This window comes from Callionymus lyra, chromosome 5 (genome assembly GCF_982586985.1).
Source record: "Callionymus lyra chromosome 5, fCalLyr1.hap1.1, whole genome shotgun sequence".
NCBI lineage: Eukaryota > Metazoa > Chordata > Actinopteri > Syngnathiformes > Callionymidae > Callionymus > Callionymus lyra.
This window is the reverse complement of record NC_141822.1, coordinates 1,357,203-1,374,202: the sequence shown is the minus strand read 5'-3', so window position 1 is coordinate 1,374,202 and position 17,000 is coordinate 1,357,203. Positions and strand designations below refer to the sequence as shown.

The 17,000-nt window shown below is 39.5% G+C and overlaps 1 protein-coding gene across 4 annotated transcripts in view; it reads left to right on the top strand.

Annotated features, from left to right (window-relative positions):
* The window catches only part of nadk2 (NAD kinase 2, mitochondrial), a 10,716-nt gene extending 1,843 nt beyond the window's left edge, over positions 1–8,873 (top strand). For all 4 annotated transcript variants that reach the window (XM_087790419.1, XM_087790416.1, XM_087790418.1 and 1 more), the window contains 9 exons: positions 1,334–1,415; positions 1,476–1,559; positions 2,054–2,181; positions 3,591–3,678; positions 3,788–3,883; positions 3,957–4,012; positions 5,669–5,722; positions 5,961–6,084; positions 8,533–8,873. In XM_087790419.1, the coding sequence (XP_087646545.1) occupies positions 1,334–1,415; positions 1,476–1,559; positions 2,054–2,181; positions 3,591–3,678; positions 3,788–3,883; positions 3,957–4,012; positions 5,669–5,722; positions 5,961–6,084; positions 8,533–8,671 (851 nt within the window). In that variant the 3' untranslated portion in view covers positions 8,672–8,873. The remainder of the gene's footprint in view (positions 1–1,333; positions 1,416–1,475; positions 1,560–2,053; positions 2,182–3,590; positions 3,679–3,787; positions 3,884–3,956; positions 4,013–5,668; positions 5,723–5,960; positions 6,085–8,532) is intronic.
* Positions 8,874–17,000: the final 8,127 nt, after the last annotated feature.

Sequence of the window (17,000 nt, the reverse complement as noted above, 5' to 3'; positions counted from 1 at the left end):
TTTTTATCATCTTCATCATCATTTTTATCTTTATCTTCTTCATCATCATCTTTATCTTCTTCATCATCATCATCTTTATCTTCTTCATCATCATCATCTTTATCTTCATCTTCTTCATCATCTTGTGATAATAACAACATCAAGTGTGTTCAGGTGATGGTAATAATATCAAGTGTGTGTTCAGGTGATAGTAATAATATCAAGTGTCTGTTCAGGTGATAGTAATAATATCAAGTGTGTGTTCAGGTGATAGTAATAATATCAAGTGTCTGTTCAGGTGATAGTAATAATATCAAGTGTCTGTTCAGGTGATAGTAATAATATCAAGTGTGTGTTCAGGTGATGGTAATAATATCAAGTGTGTGTTCAGGTGATGTTATAATATCAAGTGTGTGTTCAGGTGATGGTTATAATATCAAGTGTGTGTTCAGGTGATGTTATAATATCAAGTGTGTGTTCAGGTGATATCAAGTGTGTGTTCAGGTGATGGTTATAATATCAAGTGTGTGTTCAGGTGATGGTTATAATATCAAGTGTGTGTTCAGGTGATGGTTATAATATCAAGTGTGTGTTCAAGTGATGGTTATAATATCAAGTGTGTGTTCAGGTGATGGTTATAATATCAAGTGTGTGTTCAGGTGATGGTTATAATATCAAGTGTGTGTTCAGGTGATGGTTATAATATCAAGTTTGTGTTCAGGTGATGGTTATAATATCAAGTGTGTGTTCAGGTGATATCAAGTGTGTGTTCAGGTGATGGTTATAATATCAAGTGTGTGTTCAGGTGATGGTTATAATATCAAGTGTGTGTTCAGGTGATGGTTATAATATCAAGTGTGTGTTCAGGTGATATCAAGTGTGTGTTCAGGTGATAGTAATAATATCAAGTGTGTGTTCAGGTGATAGTCATAATATCAAGTGTGTGTTCAGGTGATAGTAATAATATCAAGTGTGTGTTCAGGTGATAGTAATAATATCAAGTGTGTGTTCAGGTGATAGTAATAATATCAAGTGTGTGTTCAGGTGATAGTAATAATATCAAGTGTGTGTTCAGGTGATAGTAATAATATCAAGTGTGTGTTCAGGTGATAGTAATAATATCAAGTGTGTGTTCAGGTGATAGTAATAATATCAAGTGTGTGTTCAGGTGATAGTAATAATATCAAGTGTGTGTTCAGGTGATAGTAATAATATCAAGTGTGTGTTCAGGTGATAGTAATAATATCAAGTGTGTGTTCAGGTGATAGTAATAATATCAAGTGTGTGTTCAGGTGATAGTAATAATATCAAGTGTGTGTTCAGGTGATAGTAATAATATCAAGTGTGTGTTCAGGTGATGGGACGATGCTTCTTGTCGCCAGTAAAGTTCTGAGCAAAGACAAACCAGTGGTTGGAGTCAACACTGACCCTGAAAGGTGAAGTTCTATCAGTGACCCTCAGTGATCACGTGACCTTCAGTGTCTTGTTCTCTGCAGGTCAGAAGGTCACCTGTGCTTACCTGTGCGCTACACCCGTCAGTTCCCTGAGGCGCTGCACAAACTGTGCCGTGGTGAGTTCAGGTGCGTATTTCTGATGACATGAAACATCAATAAAATACTATTTTATATATTTATATATTTATATATATGACTTTGTTGGTTTGTAATTATTGAATAAATGACATCTTTGATCCAGAAACTGAGGTTAATCATCAGAATGAAAGATAAATCAACATGTTAATGGTCACGATGAATCGACAGAAGATAATAATAATAATAATATAATAATAATAATATAATAATAAATGTTAAGCAGTGATTGAACTGAAGCTTCTGATCAAACTAAATCCTGCTTTAAATGTCAACATTAGTTTGTCACATGTGTTGATTGACAGACGGAGATTATGTTGTTTGTCTCGATGTAATCCTCTTAATCCTGTCGTGACCACCGTCTGCCGCCAGAGGTCGCCACAGTCCACCTGTTCGTCTGAAAGACGCGACTAGATTCAACGAGGAAGTTCATGTTTGAACAAAGTGGATTCACTAACTACCCACAATGCATCTGTGTGGTCCAGGTGGTTGTGGCGTCAGCGGCTGCGTCTGCACCTGGAAGGTACTGGGATCAACCCGAGGCCCGTGGACCTGCACGAGCAGCAGCTGAGCCTGGAGCAGCACAGACTCACCACCAGAGGGCGCCAGCAGAGTGAGTGTTATTGTGTAGATGGAACTATAGTGATTGTGTAGATGGAACTAAAGTGATTGTGTAGATGGAACTAAAGTGATTGTGTTGTTGTAACTATAGTGATTGTGTAGATGGAACTATAGTGATTGTGTAGTTGCAACTATAGTGATTGTGTAGTTGTAACTATAGTGATTGTGTAGATGTTCATGAACTAAAGTGATTGTGTAGATGTAACTAAAGTGATTGTGTAGATGTTCATGAACTAAAGTGATTGTGTAGATGTTCATGAACTAAAGTGATTGTGTAGATGTTCATGAACTAAAGTGATTGTGTAGATGTAACTAAAGTGATTGTGTAGATGTTCATGAACTAAAGTGATTGTGTAGATGTTCATGAACTAAAGTGATTGTGTAGATGTAACTAAAGTGATTGTGTAGATGTTCATGAACTAAAGTGATTGTGTAGATGTTCATGAACTAAAGTGATTGTGTAGATGTTCATGAACTAAAGTGATTGTGTAGATGTAACTAAAGTGATTGTGTAGATGTTCATGAACTAAAGTGATTGTGTAGATGTAACTAAAGTGATTGGGTAGATGTTCATGAACTAAAGTGATTGTGTAGATGTAACTAAAGTGATTGTGTAGATGTTCACGAACTATAGTGATTGTGTAGATGTTCACGAACTAAAGTGATTGTGTAGATGTTCACGAACTAAAGTGATTGTGTAGATGTTCACGAACTAAAGTGATTGTGTAGATGTTCACGAACTAAAGTGATTGTGTAGATGTTCATGAACTAAAGTGATTGTGTAGATGTTCACGAACTAAAGTGATTGTGTAGATGTTCACGAACTAAAGTGATTGTGTAGATGTTCATGAACTAAAGTGATTGTGTAGATGTTCATGAACTAAAGTGATTGTGTAGATGTTCATGAACTAAAGTGATTGTGTAGATGTTCACGAACTAAAGTGATTGTGTAGATGTTCACGAACTAAAGTGATTGTGTAGATGTTCACGAACTAAAGTGATTGTGTAGATGTTCACGAACTAAAGTGATTGTGTAGATGTTCACGAACTAAAGTGATTGTGTAGATGTTCACGAACTAAAGTGATTGTGTAGATGTTCATGAACTAAAGTGATTGTGTAGATGTTCACGAACTAAAGTGATTGTGTAGATGTTCACGAACTAAAGTGATTGTGTAGATGTTCACAAACTAAAGTGATTGTGTAGATGTTCATGAACTAAAGTGATTGTGTAGATGTTCATGAACTAAAGTGATTGTGTAGATGTTCACGAACTAAAGTGATTGTGTAGATGTTCACGAACTAAAGTGATTGTGTAGATGTTCATGAACTAAAGTGATTGTGTAGATGTTCATGAACTAAAGTGATTGTGTAGATGTTCATGAACTAAAGTGTTGTCTCAGGTTCTCTACCCGAGACCTTCTCTGAGCCGAGTCTGCTGAACATCAGGAGCTTGAACGAGATCTTCATCGGAGAGTCTCTCTCCTCCAGGTACTCCTGCTCACACCAGTGTCAGAGTGTGTGTGTTCATATATGTGTGTGTGTGTGTGTTCATGTTCATGTGTTGTGTGTTCATGTATATGTGTGTGTAACTCTTCAGAGCTTCCTACTACGAGATCTCTGTGGACGACGGTCCGTGGGAGAAGCAGAAAAGTTCTGGACTCAGTATCTGCACAGGAACTGGATCGAAGGCCTGGTAGGTTCTGATGGTTCTGGTGGTTCTGAAGGTTCTGGTCACGTGTGGAGGTCACAGCAGATGATCTTCTCAGGTCGTACAACATCAACAAGGTGACGGAGCAGACGGTGGAGGAGATTCTCACCATAGGTCTGTGGACGCACATGTGGACACACAACACACACACACACACATGAACTCACTCACTCACATGGACACACACATGAACTCACTCACTCACATGGACACACACACATGAACTCACTCACTCACATGGACACACACACATGAACTCACTCACTCACATGGACACACACATGAACTCACTCACTCACATGGACACACACATGAACTCACTCACTCACATGGACACACACACATGAACTCACTCACTCACATGGACACACACACATGAACTCACTCACTCACATGGACACACACATGAACTCACTCACTCACATGGACACACACACATGAACTCACTCACTCACATGGACACACACACATGAACTCACTCACTCACATGGACACACACATGAACTCACTCACTCACATGGACACACACACATGAACTCACTCACTCACATGGACACACACATGAACTCACTCACTCACATGGACACACACATGAACTCACTCACTCACATGGACACACACATGAACTCACTCACTCACATGGACACACGCATGAACTCACTCACTCACATGGACACACACATGAACTCACTCACTCACATGGACACACACATGAACTCACTCACATGGACACACACACATGAACTCACTCACATGGACACACACATGAACTCACTCACTCACATGGACACACACACATGAACTCACTCACATGGACACACACACATGAACTCACTCACATGGACACACACATGAACTCACTCACATGGACACACACACATGAACTCACTCACTCACATGGACACACACACATGAACTCACTCACTCACATGGACACACACATGAACTCACTCACTCACATGGACACACACATGTGGACACACACACTCACTCACACACACACTCACACATGAACACACACTCACACACTCACTCACTCACTCACTCACACACACATGGACACACTCACTCACACATGGACACACTCACTCACTCACTCACTCACTCACACACACATGGACACACTCACTCACACATGGACACACTCACTCACTCACTCACTCACTCACTCACTCACTCACTCACTCACACACACATGGACACACTCACTCACTCACTCACTCACTCACTCACTCACTCACACACACATGGACACACTCACTCACTCACTCACTCACTCACTCACTCACTCACTCACTCACTCACTCACACACATGAACACACTCACTCACACATGGACACACTCACTCACTCACTCACTCACTCACTCACTCACTCACTCACTCACACATGAACACACTCACTCACTCACTCACTCACTCACTCACTCACTCACTCACTCACTCACACATGAACACACTCACTCACTCACTCACTCACTCACACATGAACACACTCACTCACTCACTCACTCACTCACACATGAACACACTCACTCACTCACTCACACATGAACACACTCACTCACTCACTCACTCACACATGAACACACTCACTCACTCACTCACTCACTCACTCACACATGAACACACTCACTCACTCACTCACTCACTCACTCACTCACACTCTCACACACACACACTCACTCACTCACTCACTCACTCACTCACACATGGACACACTCACTCACACATGAACACACTCACTCACTCACTCACTCTGTCTTTGAAGGAAAATCTCAAACGTCGCTGGATATTCCACTGAGTCGAGCGTTTGTTGAGAACGGTGAGTTTTCTTCGTGTGTGTGTGTGTGAGTGAGTGTGTGTGAGTGAGTGAGTGAGTGTGTGTGAGTGTGTGTGTGTGAGTGAGTGAGTGTGTGTGTGTGAGTGAGTGAGTGAGTGTGTGTGAGTGTGTGTGTGTGTGTGTTCATGTGTGAGTGAGTGAGTGTGTGTCGATGCGTCAAGAGTGTGTGTCGATGCGTCACATGTGTTCCATGTAAAGAATCAAAGTTTCTCTCGATCAGTGACGGACGAATACAACGAGTCTCTGGTGTTCAGTCCAGACGACAGACGCTTGTTCTTCAGCGTCAGAGAACCGATCGCCAACCGCGTCTTTTCCAGCAGCCGCCAGAGAGGCTTCGCCAGCAAGTGAGTGTTGGTGTCACTTTGACTTTCTCACTTTCTGACCTGAATTTGTGACCTGGTGACATTGTAATGTTGTGAGTTTGTGACGTGGTAACATCCTGATGTTCCGACATTGTGATGTTGTGAGTTTGTGACGTGGTAACATCCTGATGTTCCGACATTGTGATGTTGTGAGTTTGTGACGTGGTAACATCCTGATGTTCCGACATTGTGATGTTGTGAGTTTGTGACGTGGTGAGTTTGTGTCGTGATAACATCCTGACATTGTGACGTCATGAGGTTTTGACCGGGTGACATTGTGACACATGTTGTGAGTTTAGATAGATTGACTTTATTACTCCCGTTGTGAGTGTGTGACGTTGTGAAGTGTTAACATTGTGAGTGTGTGACGTTGTGAAGTGTTGACGTTTTGAGTTTGTGACGTTGTGAGTTTGTGACATTGTGAAGTGTTGACATTGTGAAGTGTTGACGTAGTGAAGTGTTAACGTTGTGACGTTTGTGAGTTTCTGACGTGGTACCATCCTGAAAGTGTTGACGTTGTGAAGTGTTGACGTTTGTGAAGTTGTGAGTTTGTGACGTGGTACCATCCTGAAAGTGTTGACGTTGTGAGTTTCTGACGTGGTAACATCGTGAAAATGTTGACGTTGTGATGTTGTGAGTTTGTGACATGGTAACATCGTGAAAGTGTTGACGTTGTGAGTTTGTGACGTGGTAACATCGTGAAAGTGTTGACGTTGTGAGTTTGTGATGTGGTACCATCCTGAAAGTGTTGACGTTGTGAGTTTGTGACGTGGTACCATCCTGAAAGTGTTGACGTTGTGAGTTTGTGACGTGGTACCATCCTGAAAGTGTTGACGTTGTGAGTTTGTGACGTGGTAACATCGTGAAAATGTTGACGTTGTGATGTTGTGAGTTTGTGACATGGTAACATCGTGAAAGTGTTGACGTTGTGAGTTTGTGACGTGGTAACATCGTGAAAGTGTTGACGTTGTGAGTTTGTGACGTGGTAACATCGTGAAAGTGTTGACGTTGTGAGTTTGTGACATGGTACCATCCTGAAAGTGTTGACGTTGTGAGTTTGTGACGTGGTAACATCGTGAAAGTGTTGACGTTGTGAGTTTGTGACGTTGTGAGTTTGTGACGTGGTAACATCGTGAAAGTGTTGACGTTGTGAGTTTGTGACGTTATGAGTTTGTGACGTTGTGAGTTTGTGACGTGGTAACATCGTGAAAGTGTTGACGTTGTGAGTTTGTGACGTTATGAGTTTGTGACGTTGTGAGTTTGTGACGTGGTAACATCGTGAAAGTGTTGACGTTGTGAGTTTGTGACGTGGTACCATCCTGAAAGTGTTGACGTTGTGAGTTTGTGACGTGGTACCATCCTGAAAGTGTTGACGTTGTGAGTTTGTGACGTGGTACCATCCTGAAAGTGTTGACGTTGTGAGTTTGTGACGTGGTAACATCGTGAAAATGTTGACGTTGTGATGTTGTGAGTTTGTGACATGGTAACATCGTGAAAGTGTTGACGTTGTGAGTTTGTGACGTGGTAACATCGTGAAAGTGTTGACGTTGTGAGTTTGTGACGTGGTAACATCGTGAAAGTGTTGACGTTGTGAGTTTGTGACATGGTACCATCCTGAAAGTGTTGACGTTGTGAGTTTGTGACGTGGTAACATCGTGAAAGTGTTGACGTTGTGAGTTTGTGACGTTGTGAGTTTGTGACGTGGTAACATCGTGAAAGTGTTGACGTTGTGAGTTTGTGACGTTATGAGTTTGTGACGTTGTGAGTTTGTGACGTGGTAACATCGTGAAAGTGTTGACGTTGTGAGTTTGTGACGTTATGAGTTTGTGACGTTGTGAGTTTGTGACGTGGTAACATCGTGAAAGTGTTGACGTTGTGAGTTTGTGACGTTATGAGTTTGTGACGTTGTGAGTTTGTGACGTGGTAACATCGTGAAAGTGTTGACGTTGTGAGTTTGTGACGTTATGAGTTTGTGACGTTGTGAGTTTGTGACGTGGTAACATCGTGAAAGTGTTGACGTTGTGAGTTTGTGACGTTATGAGTTTGTGACGTTGTGAGTTTGTGACGTGGTAACATCCTGAAAGTGTTGACGTTGTGAGTTTGTGACGTGGTAACATCCTGAAAGTGTTGACGTTGTGAGTTTGTGACGTGGTAACATCGTGAAAGTGTTGACGTTGTGAGTTTGTGACGTGGTACCATCGTGAAAGTGTTGACGTTGTGAGTTTGTGACGTTATGAGTTTGTGACGTTGTGAGTTTGTGACGTGGTAACATCCTGAAAGTGTTGACGTTGTGAGTTTGTGACGTGGTAACATCCTGAAAGTGTTGACGTTGTGAGTTTGTGACGTGGTAACATCGTGAAAGTGTTGACGTTGTGAGTTTGTGACGTGGTACCATCGTGAAAGTGTTGTGACGTCACGTTGTGTCCTCAGAGTGTGTGTTCGCTCGCGCTGCTGGGACGCCTGTATGGTCGTCGACGGAGGAACGTCCTTCGAGTTCAACGACGGCGCCATCGCTACCATCAGCATGAGTGACGACGACCATCTGCGGACGGTGTTGCTGGAGAACTGATGTTGTTGTTGTTGTTGTTGTTTACATGTTGAAACTTTTCTATTGAACCTCCTTCAAGCTTTGGATCAGTAATGATTATTGATCATTGAATTAGTTTCATGTTCATCGTTGATTTTTCTTTAAATTCAAATGAATTAATTTTCTTTTACATTGTTTGATATTTTAATTGAAATGATTCAAAAATTATATTTTCTAAATTCAACATATTTTCGTTCATAATCTTTTGAATTCAATTCAAAAATGTTTGTATAAAACCTTGTGGATCAATATAGTGACGTCATCATGATCAGTAGCTTTAGTTACTTTAGTTACTAGTTACTTTAGTTACTTTAGTTACTTTAGTTACTAGTTACTTTAGTTACTTTAGTTACTAGTTACTTTAGTTACTTTAGTTACTAGTTACTTTAGTTACTTTAGTTACTTTAGTTACTAGTTACTTTAGTTACTTTAGTTACTTTAGTTACTAGTTACTTTAGTTACTTTAGTTACTAGTTACTTTAGTTACTTTAGTTACTAGTTACTTTAGTTACTTTAGTTACTAGTTACTTTAGTTACTTTAGTTACTAGTTACTTTAGTTACTTTAGTTACTAGTTACTTTAGTTACTAGTTACTTTAGTTACTAGTTACTTTAGTTACTTTAGTTACTAGTTACTTTAGTTACTAGTTACTTTAGTTACTAGTTACTTTAGTGCTTTAGTTACTTTAGTCACTTTAGTTACTTTAGTGCTTTAGTTACTAGTTACTTTAGTGCTTTAGTTACTAGTTACTTTAGTTACTTTAGTTACTTTAGTGCTTTAGTTACTAGTTACTTTAGTGCTTTAGTTACTAGTTACTTTAGTTACTTTAGTGGTTACCAGAACATTTATATTGAATTTTTGAATTCAAATGTTAAACTATATGTAAATAAATAATTAAATAAAAACAAATATTTTCTTAAACTTCTTTCAATGGAAAGATTATTAAATTCACTAAAAAACATTTGAATAAATCAGTGAAAAGTTTCAATATTTAAACTGAAGATTCAAGAGTTTCTTTCAAACTTTAGATTAGTTTTTGTTTTTAAACCAGATTCAGATTCAGATGAAAACGTTTCAAGAGTTTGTTTCAAACCAACTGTTGTAGTCGATGATGGTGGTGTGAGTTTGCAGCACAAACACACACTAACGCACACACGCAGACGCACACACACGCTCACACTAACGCACACACACACGCAGACGCACACACACGCTCACACATACACACACGCAGACGCACACACTCGCTCACACTAACGCACACACACACGCAGACGCACACACACGCTCACACATACACACACGCAGACGCACACACTCGCTCACACTAACGCACACACACGCTCACACTAACGCACACACACACACACGCTCACACTAACGCACACACACGCAGACGCACACACTCGCTCACACTAACGCACACACTCGCTCACACTAACGCACACACATACGCACACACAGACGCACACACACGCTCACACTAATGCACACACATACGCAGACACAAACACACACACAGACGCACACACATACGCAGACACAAACACACACACAAACGCACACACGTCTGTCACTTGAAAAAAACTTGTCGCGAGATGTTTGTGTTTAAAGATCAAAAGACGCATCGAAGGAACCTTTCTTGTGTTTGTGCTCAGAGGTCAAAGGTCAGAAACTGAACCCAGGCGTGACCTGAAGCTGCCAAAGACTCGTGTTGTTGACGTTTCACAATAAAAAATGTTCAAACACCTGGAACTGTTTGTTTCTGACGTCGTCTCTCTGAGCTGAACTAATGAACTAATGAACTAATGAACTAATGAACTAATGGCTACAGTCGTGAATCACGTTCAAACGCGACTGAAATATTGTTTTTGATTCAAAATCAAACAAAGTTTTAAGTTACTGTAGAATCTTTTGCTGACGTTTGTTCACTCGTGGCGTTGATGAAAGTGATTGAAACTCCAGGATCTTGTGAGTCAAGACAACTAGTTAATAACTTAATAACTAGTTAATAACTTGATCATTAATAACAGGAAAGTTTTATTTTACAATTTCACAAACGACGAGTTAAGACTTTGTAAATTAAATCACATTTTTTCTCGTCATATTCCATCAATAATAAGTTATTATAAAATAATTCAACCATTAGTTGCAAAAGAACGTTTGACTCGCAACTCTGTCAAAAATAGGTTTTACTAAACATTACTAATTAAATATTACTAAACATTACTAAACAGTACTAAACATTACTAATTAAACATTACTAAACATTACTAAACAGTACTAAACATTACTAATTAAACATTACTAAACATTACTAAACAGTACTAAACATTACTAATTAAACATTACTAAACATTACTAAACATTACTAAACATTACTAATTAAATATTACTAAACATTACTAAACATTACTAAACATTACTAAACATTACTAATTAAATATTACTAAACATTACTAAACATTACTAAACATTACTAAACATTACTAAACATTACTAATTAAATATTACTAAACATTACTAAACATTACTAAACATTACTAATTAAATATTACTAAACATTACTAAACATTACTAAACATTACTAAACATTACTAATTAAATATTACTAAACATTACTAAACATTACTAAACATTACTAAACATAACTTACTAAACATTACTAATTAAATATTACTAAACATTACTAAACATAACTTACTAAACATTACTAATTAAATATTACTAAACATTACTAATTAAATATTACTAAACATTACTAATTAAATATTACTAAACATTACTAAACATAACTTACTAAACATTACTAATTAAATATTACTAAACATTACTAATTAAATATTACTAAACATTACTAAACATAACTTACTAAACATTACTAATTAAATATTACTAAACATTACTAAACATTACTAAACATAACTTACTAAACATTACTAATTAAATATTACTAAACATTACTAAACATAACTTACTAAACATTACTAATTAAATATTACTAAACATTACTAAACATTACTAAACATAACTTACTAAACATTACTAATTAAATATTACTAAACATTACTAATTAAATATTACTAAACATTACTAAACATTACTAAACATAACTTACTAAACATTACTAATTAAATATTACTAAACATTACTAATTAAATATTACTAAACATTACTAAACATTACTAAACATTACTAATTAAATATTACTCAACATTACTAAACATTACTAAACATTACTAAACATAACTTACTAAACATTACTAATTAAATATTACTAAACATTACTAAACATTACTAAACATAACTTACTAAACATTACTAAACATTACTAAACATAACTTACTAAACATTACTAAACATTACTAAACATAACTTACTAAACATTACTAAACATTACTAAACATAACTTACTAAACATTACTAAACATTACTAAACATAACTTACTAAACATTACTAAACATTACTAAATATAACTATTGCTCCATTATTTGCTTCACTCTCTCCTCCAAAATAAACGTCGTCTTCAGGATTCTCTGCTCAGTAACAGTCTTGACACGACATTCTTATGTCACGCCACAGAAACCACTGTCCAGGTGACAGGTGACATCTCAGGTGACATCTCAGGTGACATCTCAGGTGACATCTCAGGTGACATCTCAGGTGACATCTCAGGTGATATCTCAGGTGACATCTCAGGTGATATCTCAGGTGACATCTCAGGTGATCTCTCAGGTGACATCTCAGGTGACATCTCAGGTGACATCTCAGGTGACATCTCAGGTGACATCTCAGGTGACATCTCAGGTGATATCTCAGGTGACATCTCAGGTGATATCTCAGGTGACATCTCAGGTGATATCTCAGGTGACATCTCAGGTGACATCTCAGGTGACATCTCAGGTGACATCTCAGGTGACATCTCAGGTGACATCTCAGGTGATATCTCAGGTGACATCTCAGGTGATCTCTCAGGTGACATCTCAGGTGACATCTCAGGTGATCTCTCAGGTGACATCTCAGGTGACATCTCAGGTGACATCTCAGGTGATCTCTCAGGTGACATCTCAGGTGACATCTCAGGTGATATCTCAGGTGATATCTCAGGTGACATCTCAGGTGACATCTCAGGTGATATCTCAGGTGACATCTCAGGTGACATCTCAGGTGATATCTCAGGTGATATCTCAGGTGACATCTCAGGTGACATCTCAGGTGATATCTCAGGTGACATCTCAGGTGATATCTCAGGTGACATCTCAGGTGATATCTCAGGTGATATCTCAGGTGACATCTCAGGTGACATCTCAGGTGACATCTCAGGTGATATCTCAGGTGATATCTCAGGTGATATCTCAGGTGATATCTCAGGTGACATCTCAGGTGACATCTCAGGTGACATCTCAGGTGACATCTCAGGTGACATCTCAGGTGATATCTCAGGTGACATCTCAGGTGATATCTCAGGTGACATCTCAGGTGACATCTCAGGTGACATCTCAGGTGACATCTCAGGTGACATCTCAGGTGACATCTCAGGTGATATCTCAGGTGACATCTCAGGTGACATCTCAGGTGACATCTCAGGTGACATCTCAGGTGACATCTCAGGTGACATCTCAGGTGACATCTCAGGTGACATCTCAGGTGACATCTCAGGTGACATCTCAGGTGATATCTCAGGTGACATCTCAGGTGATCTCTCAGGTGACATCTCAGGTGACATCTCAGGTGATCTCTCAGGTGACATCTCAGGTGACATCTCAGGTGACATCTCAGGTGATCTCTCAGGTGACATCTCAGGTGACATCTCAGGTGATATCTCAGGTGATATCTCAGGTGACATCTCAGGTGACATCTCAGGTGATATCTCAGGTGACATCTCAGGTGACATCTCAGGTGATATCTCAGGTGATATCTCAGGTGACATCTCAGGTGACATCTCAGGTGATATCTCAGGTGACATCTCAGGTGATATCTCAGGTGACATCTCAGGTGATATCTCAGGTGATATCTCAGGTGACATCTCAGGTGACATCTCAGGTGATATCTCAGGTGACAGTCCAGACCTCAACGAAAGGTGGTAAGATTTTTTCATTTCCTCTCTTTAATTCGACTTTTACAACCGAGTTGAACTTCAGTGACAGCTGGTACCACGTGACCGCTGTTCGCTTCAAAAGATCCCGCTCTGCGCGCCTGTCAGTGACGCGGCGTCGTCAGTGACGTCATCGGTGCTGAACGTAGGACTTCTTAATGTTCGCTCCATTACTAATAAATCTTTTATTCTTAATGATCTATTCACAAGAGTTAATTTGGATTTATTATGTCTTTCTGAGACTTGGCAGAGAGAGGAAGAGTTTATTCATCTGAACGAACTCTGTCCAGTAGGGAGCGCTGTCCTGGGGAAGCCTCGCCTCTCTGGTCGTGGAGGAGGTCTTGCTACTGTTTTTAGGGAGAGTTGTTCTTGCAAAGTGATTCAAACACAGGAATTCACTTCTTTTGAGTCTCAGATGATCTTGGTTCTACAAGACCTTTCTATTGTGTGTCAATCTACCGTCCGCCTGGTCCTTCAGTGTTCTTGAAAGACTTCAGTGACTTCTTATCTTCCATTATTCAGATGGAATCTGTTCTTATTCTTGGAGACTTTAATCTTCATGTTGATGACGTCACATCTTGTTCTGCTAAAGAACTTTTAACTTTAACTGAAGCCTTTAATTTTGAGCAACATGTTTCTGAACCCACTCATCAAAAAGGCCACATTTTAGACTTAGTTTTTACTCTTGGCCTGAACATTTCTAATGTATCTGTACATGATGTCCATCTGAGTGATCATTCTCTTGTTGAACCTGGACTTCATCCCTGAACCTAAGCCTTTGAAAGTTAGGTCTCAGAGGCGTGTCATCTCAGCTGATACTGCAGACAGTTTTTCTGCTATGTTTGACCGTATTTCCTTTGATGACTGTCCAGACGTGGACAGTTTGATTCACTGTTTTACTGATCATTGTGTTGAAATACTGGATCAAACCTGTTAAATCGAACTTGAAAATTCAGAAAAAACGGTGCCCTTGGACAAATGAAGATCTCCTGAGTCTGAAGAGACTTTGTCGAAAGACTGAGCGTCTCTGGAAGTCCACTAAACTTGAGGTGCACAGACTTCATCTCAGGGATCTGTTGACTTCTTACAATGAGATGGTAGAAACTGCTAGATCTGATTACATCAGAAAACTGGTAGCAGCAAATAGGAAAAACCCCAAAGTTTTGTTTGACACGATTAATTCTCTCGTGTCTCCTGCTCCTCAAATCACGCCGGTCTTCTGTGAAGCTGACAGCAATGCATTGTTGAGATTTTTCATTGACAAAATTAAATTGATCAAAGAGAAAATCTCTCCCCCTTTGTTGGGAACCCCTACTGTCTCTGAGCCCATCTCCTCCTCTTGGTCTTCCTTCACTGCTGTATCTTTGGGTGATATTTCAGCACTAGTGAACAAGATGAAACCCTCCTCTTGCTCAGATGACGTCCTTCTTTGTAGGCTTTTTATCAAAGTATTTGATGTAATTGACCCCTGAGTTACCAATATGGTGAACCTCTCCCTTTCCACAGGGGTTTTTAATGCATTTAAACATGCCATTGTGGAGCCTCTGCTCAAAAAACCAGGCTTAGACCCAACTGACCTCAGTAATTTCAGGCCTATTTCTAAGCTCCCTTTCTTGTCCAAGATCTTGGAGAAGGTGGTGTCTGAGCAGCTGTCTTTGTTCTTGGATCAGAGCGACATCCATGAGAAGTTTCAGTCTGGCTTCCGTAAACATCACTCTACGGAGACAGCTTTACTGAAAGTGTCCAGTGACATCATGATGTCGGCTGACTCTGGTAAATTCACTGTTCTGGTTCTCTTGGATCTGTCCTCAGCCTTTGACACAGTTGATCACCAGATCCTGCTGAGAAGACTAAGGGATGAAGTGGGACTGTCTGGGTCTGTGTTAGAATGGTTCTCATCTTACCTTTCTGGGCGCAGTTTTAGTGTATCTGCCAATCAAATGAGGTCTGAATCGGCAGATCTGTTGTGTGGAGTCCCTCAAGGTTCTGTTCTGGGTCCTTTATTGTTTTTGCTGTACTTGATTCCCCTCGGTAAAATCATTCAGAGATTTCCAGATGTTTCTTATCACATGTTTGCTGATGACATCCAGCTCTACTGCTCTTTTGACCCAACTGAGCCCCAAAGGCTGAACAGCTTAGTCAACTGTTTGCTAGAAATCAAACAATGAGTGAAAACACTTTACAGCTTAATGTGGACAAAACTGAAACTCTGGTGATTGCTCCTGATGATACGATTCCAGGGTTGAGTCAGTACTTGGGTGACTTAGGTCAGTCTGTCAAACTGAGCCTGAGAAACCTGGGTGTTGTATTTGATAAAGACATGTCTCTTGTTCAACACTGAAGAAAACTGACCAGAAACTGTTTCCTTCAACTGAGAAAAATCTCTAAACTTAGGAAAATGTTGTCACAACATGATCTGGATCTTATAATCCATGCGTTTGTTTCTTCTCGTCTGGACTATTGTAACAGTTTGTTTTCATGTCTTAACAAGAAGGATCGTCTCGCCTGCAGTTGATTCAGAACTCTGAGCTGCTCTAGTAGAAGAACTCACATTTCTCCGGTCCTTAAAACTCTTCACTGGCTTCCAGTTTCTTTCAGGATCAACTTTAAAATTCTGGTTCTTACTTTCAGATCTATTCATGGTCAGACCTTCATGATCTGATCCAGACTTACACCCCAGCTCGGGCTCTGAGGTCTGTGGATCAGAATCTACTTATGGTTCCACGCACACGGCTCAGGACCAGAGGAGAGAAATCTTTTCAGGCTGTTGCTCCTAAGCTTTGGAACAATCTTCTCTCTCTTTGCGCTTGATGGAGTCTACTGACTCCTTCAAGAAACATCTGTGTTTGATGATCTACTGACTCCTTCAAGAAACATCTGTGTTTGATGATCTACTGACTCCTTCAAGAAACATCTGTGTTTGATGATCTACTGACTCCTTCAAGAAACATCTGTGTTTGATGATCTACTGACTCCTTCAAGAAACATCTGTGTTTGATGATCTACTGACTCCTTCAAGAAACATCTGTGTTTGATGATCTACTGACTCCTTCAAGAAACATCTGTGTTTGATGATCTACTGACTCCTTCAAGAAACATGTGTGTTTGATGATCTACTGACTCCTTCAAGAAACATCTGTGTTTGATGATCTACTGACTCCTTCAAGAAACATCTGTGTTTGATGATCTACTGACTCCTTCAAGAAACATCTGTG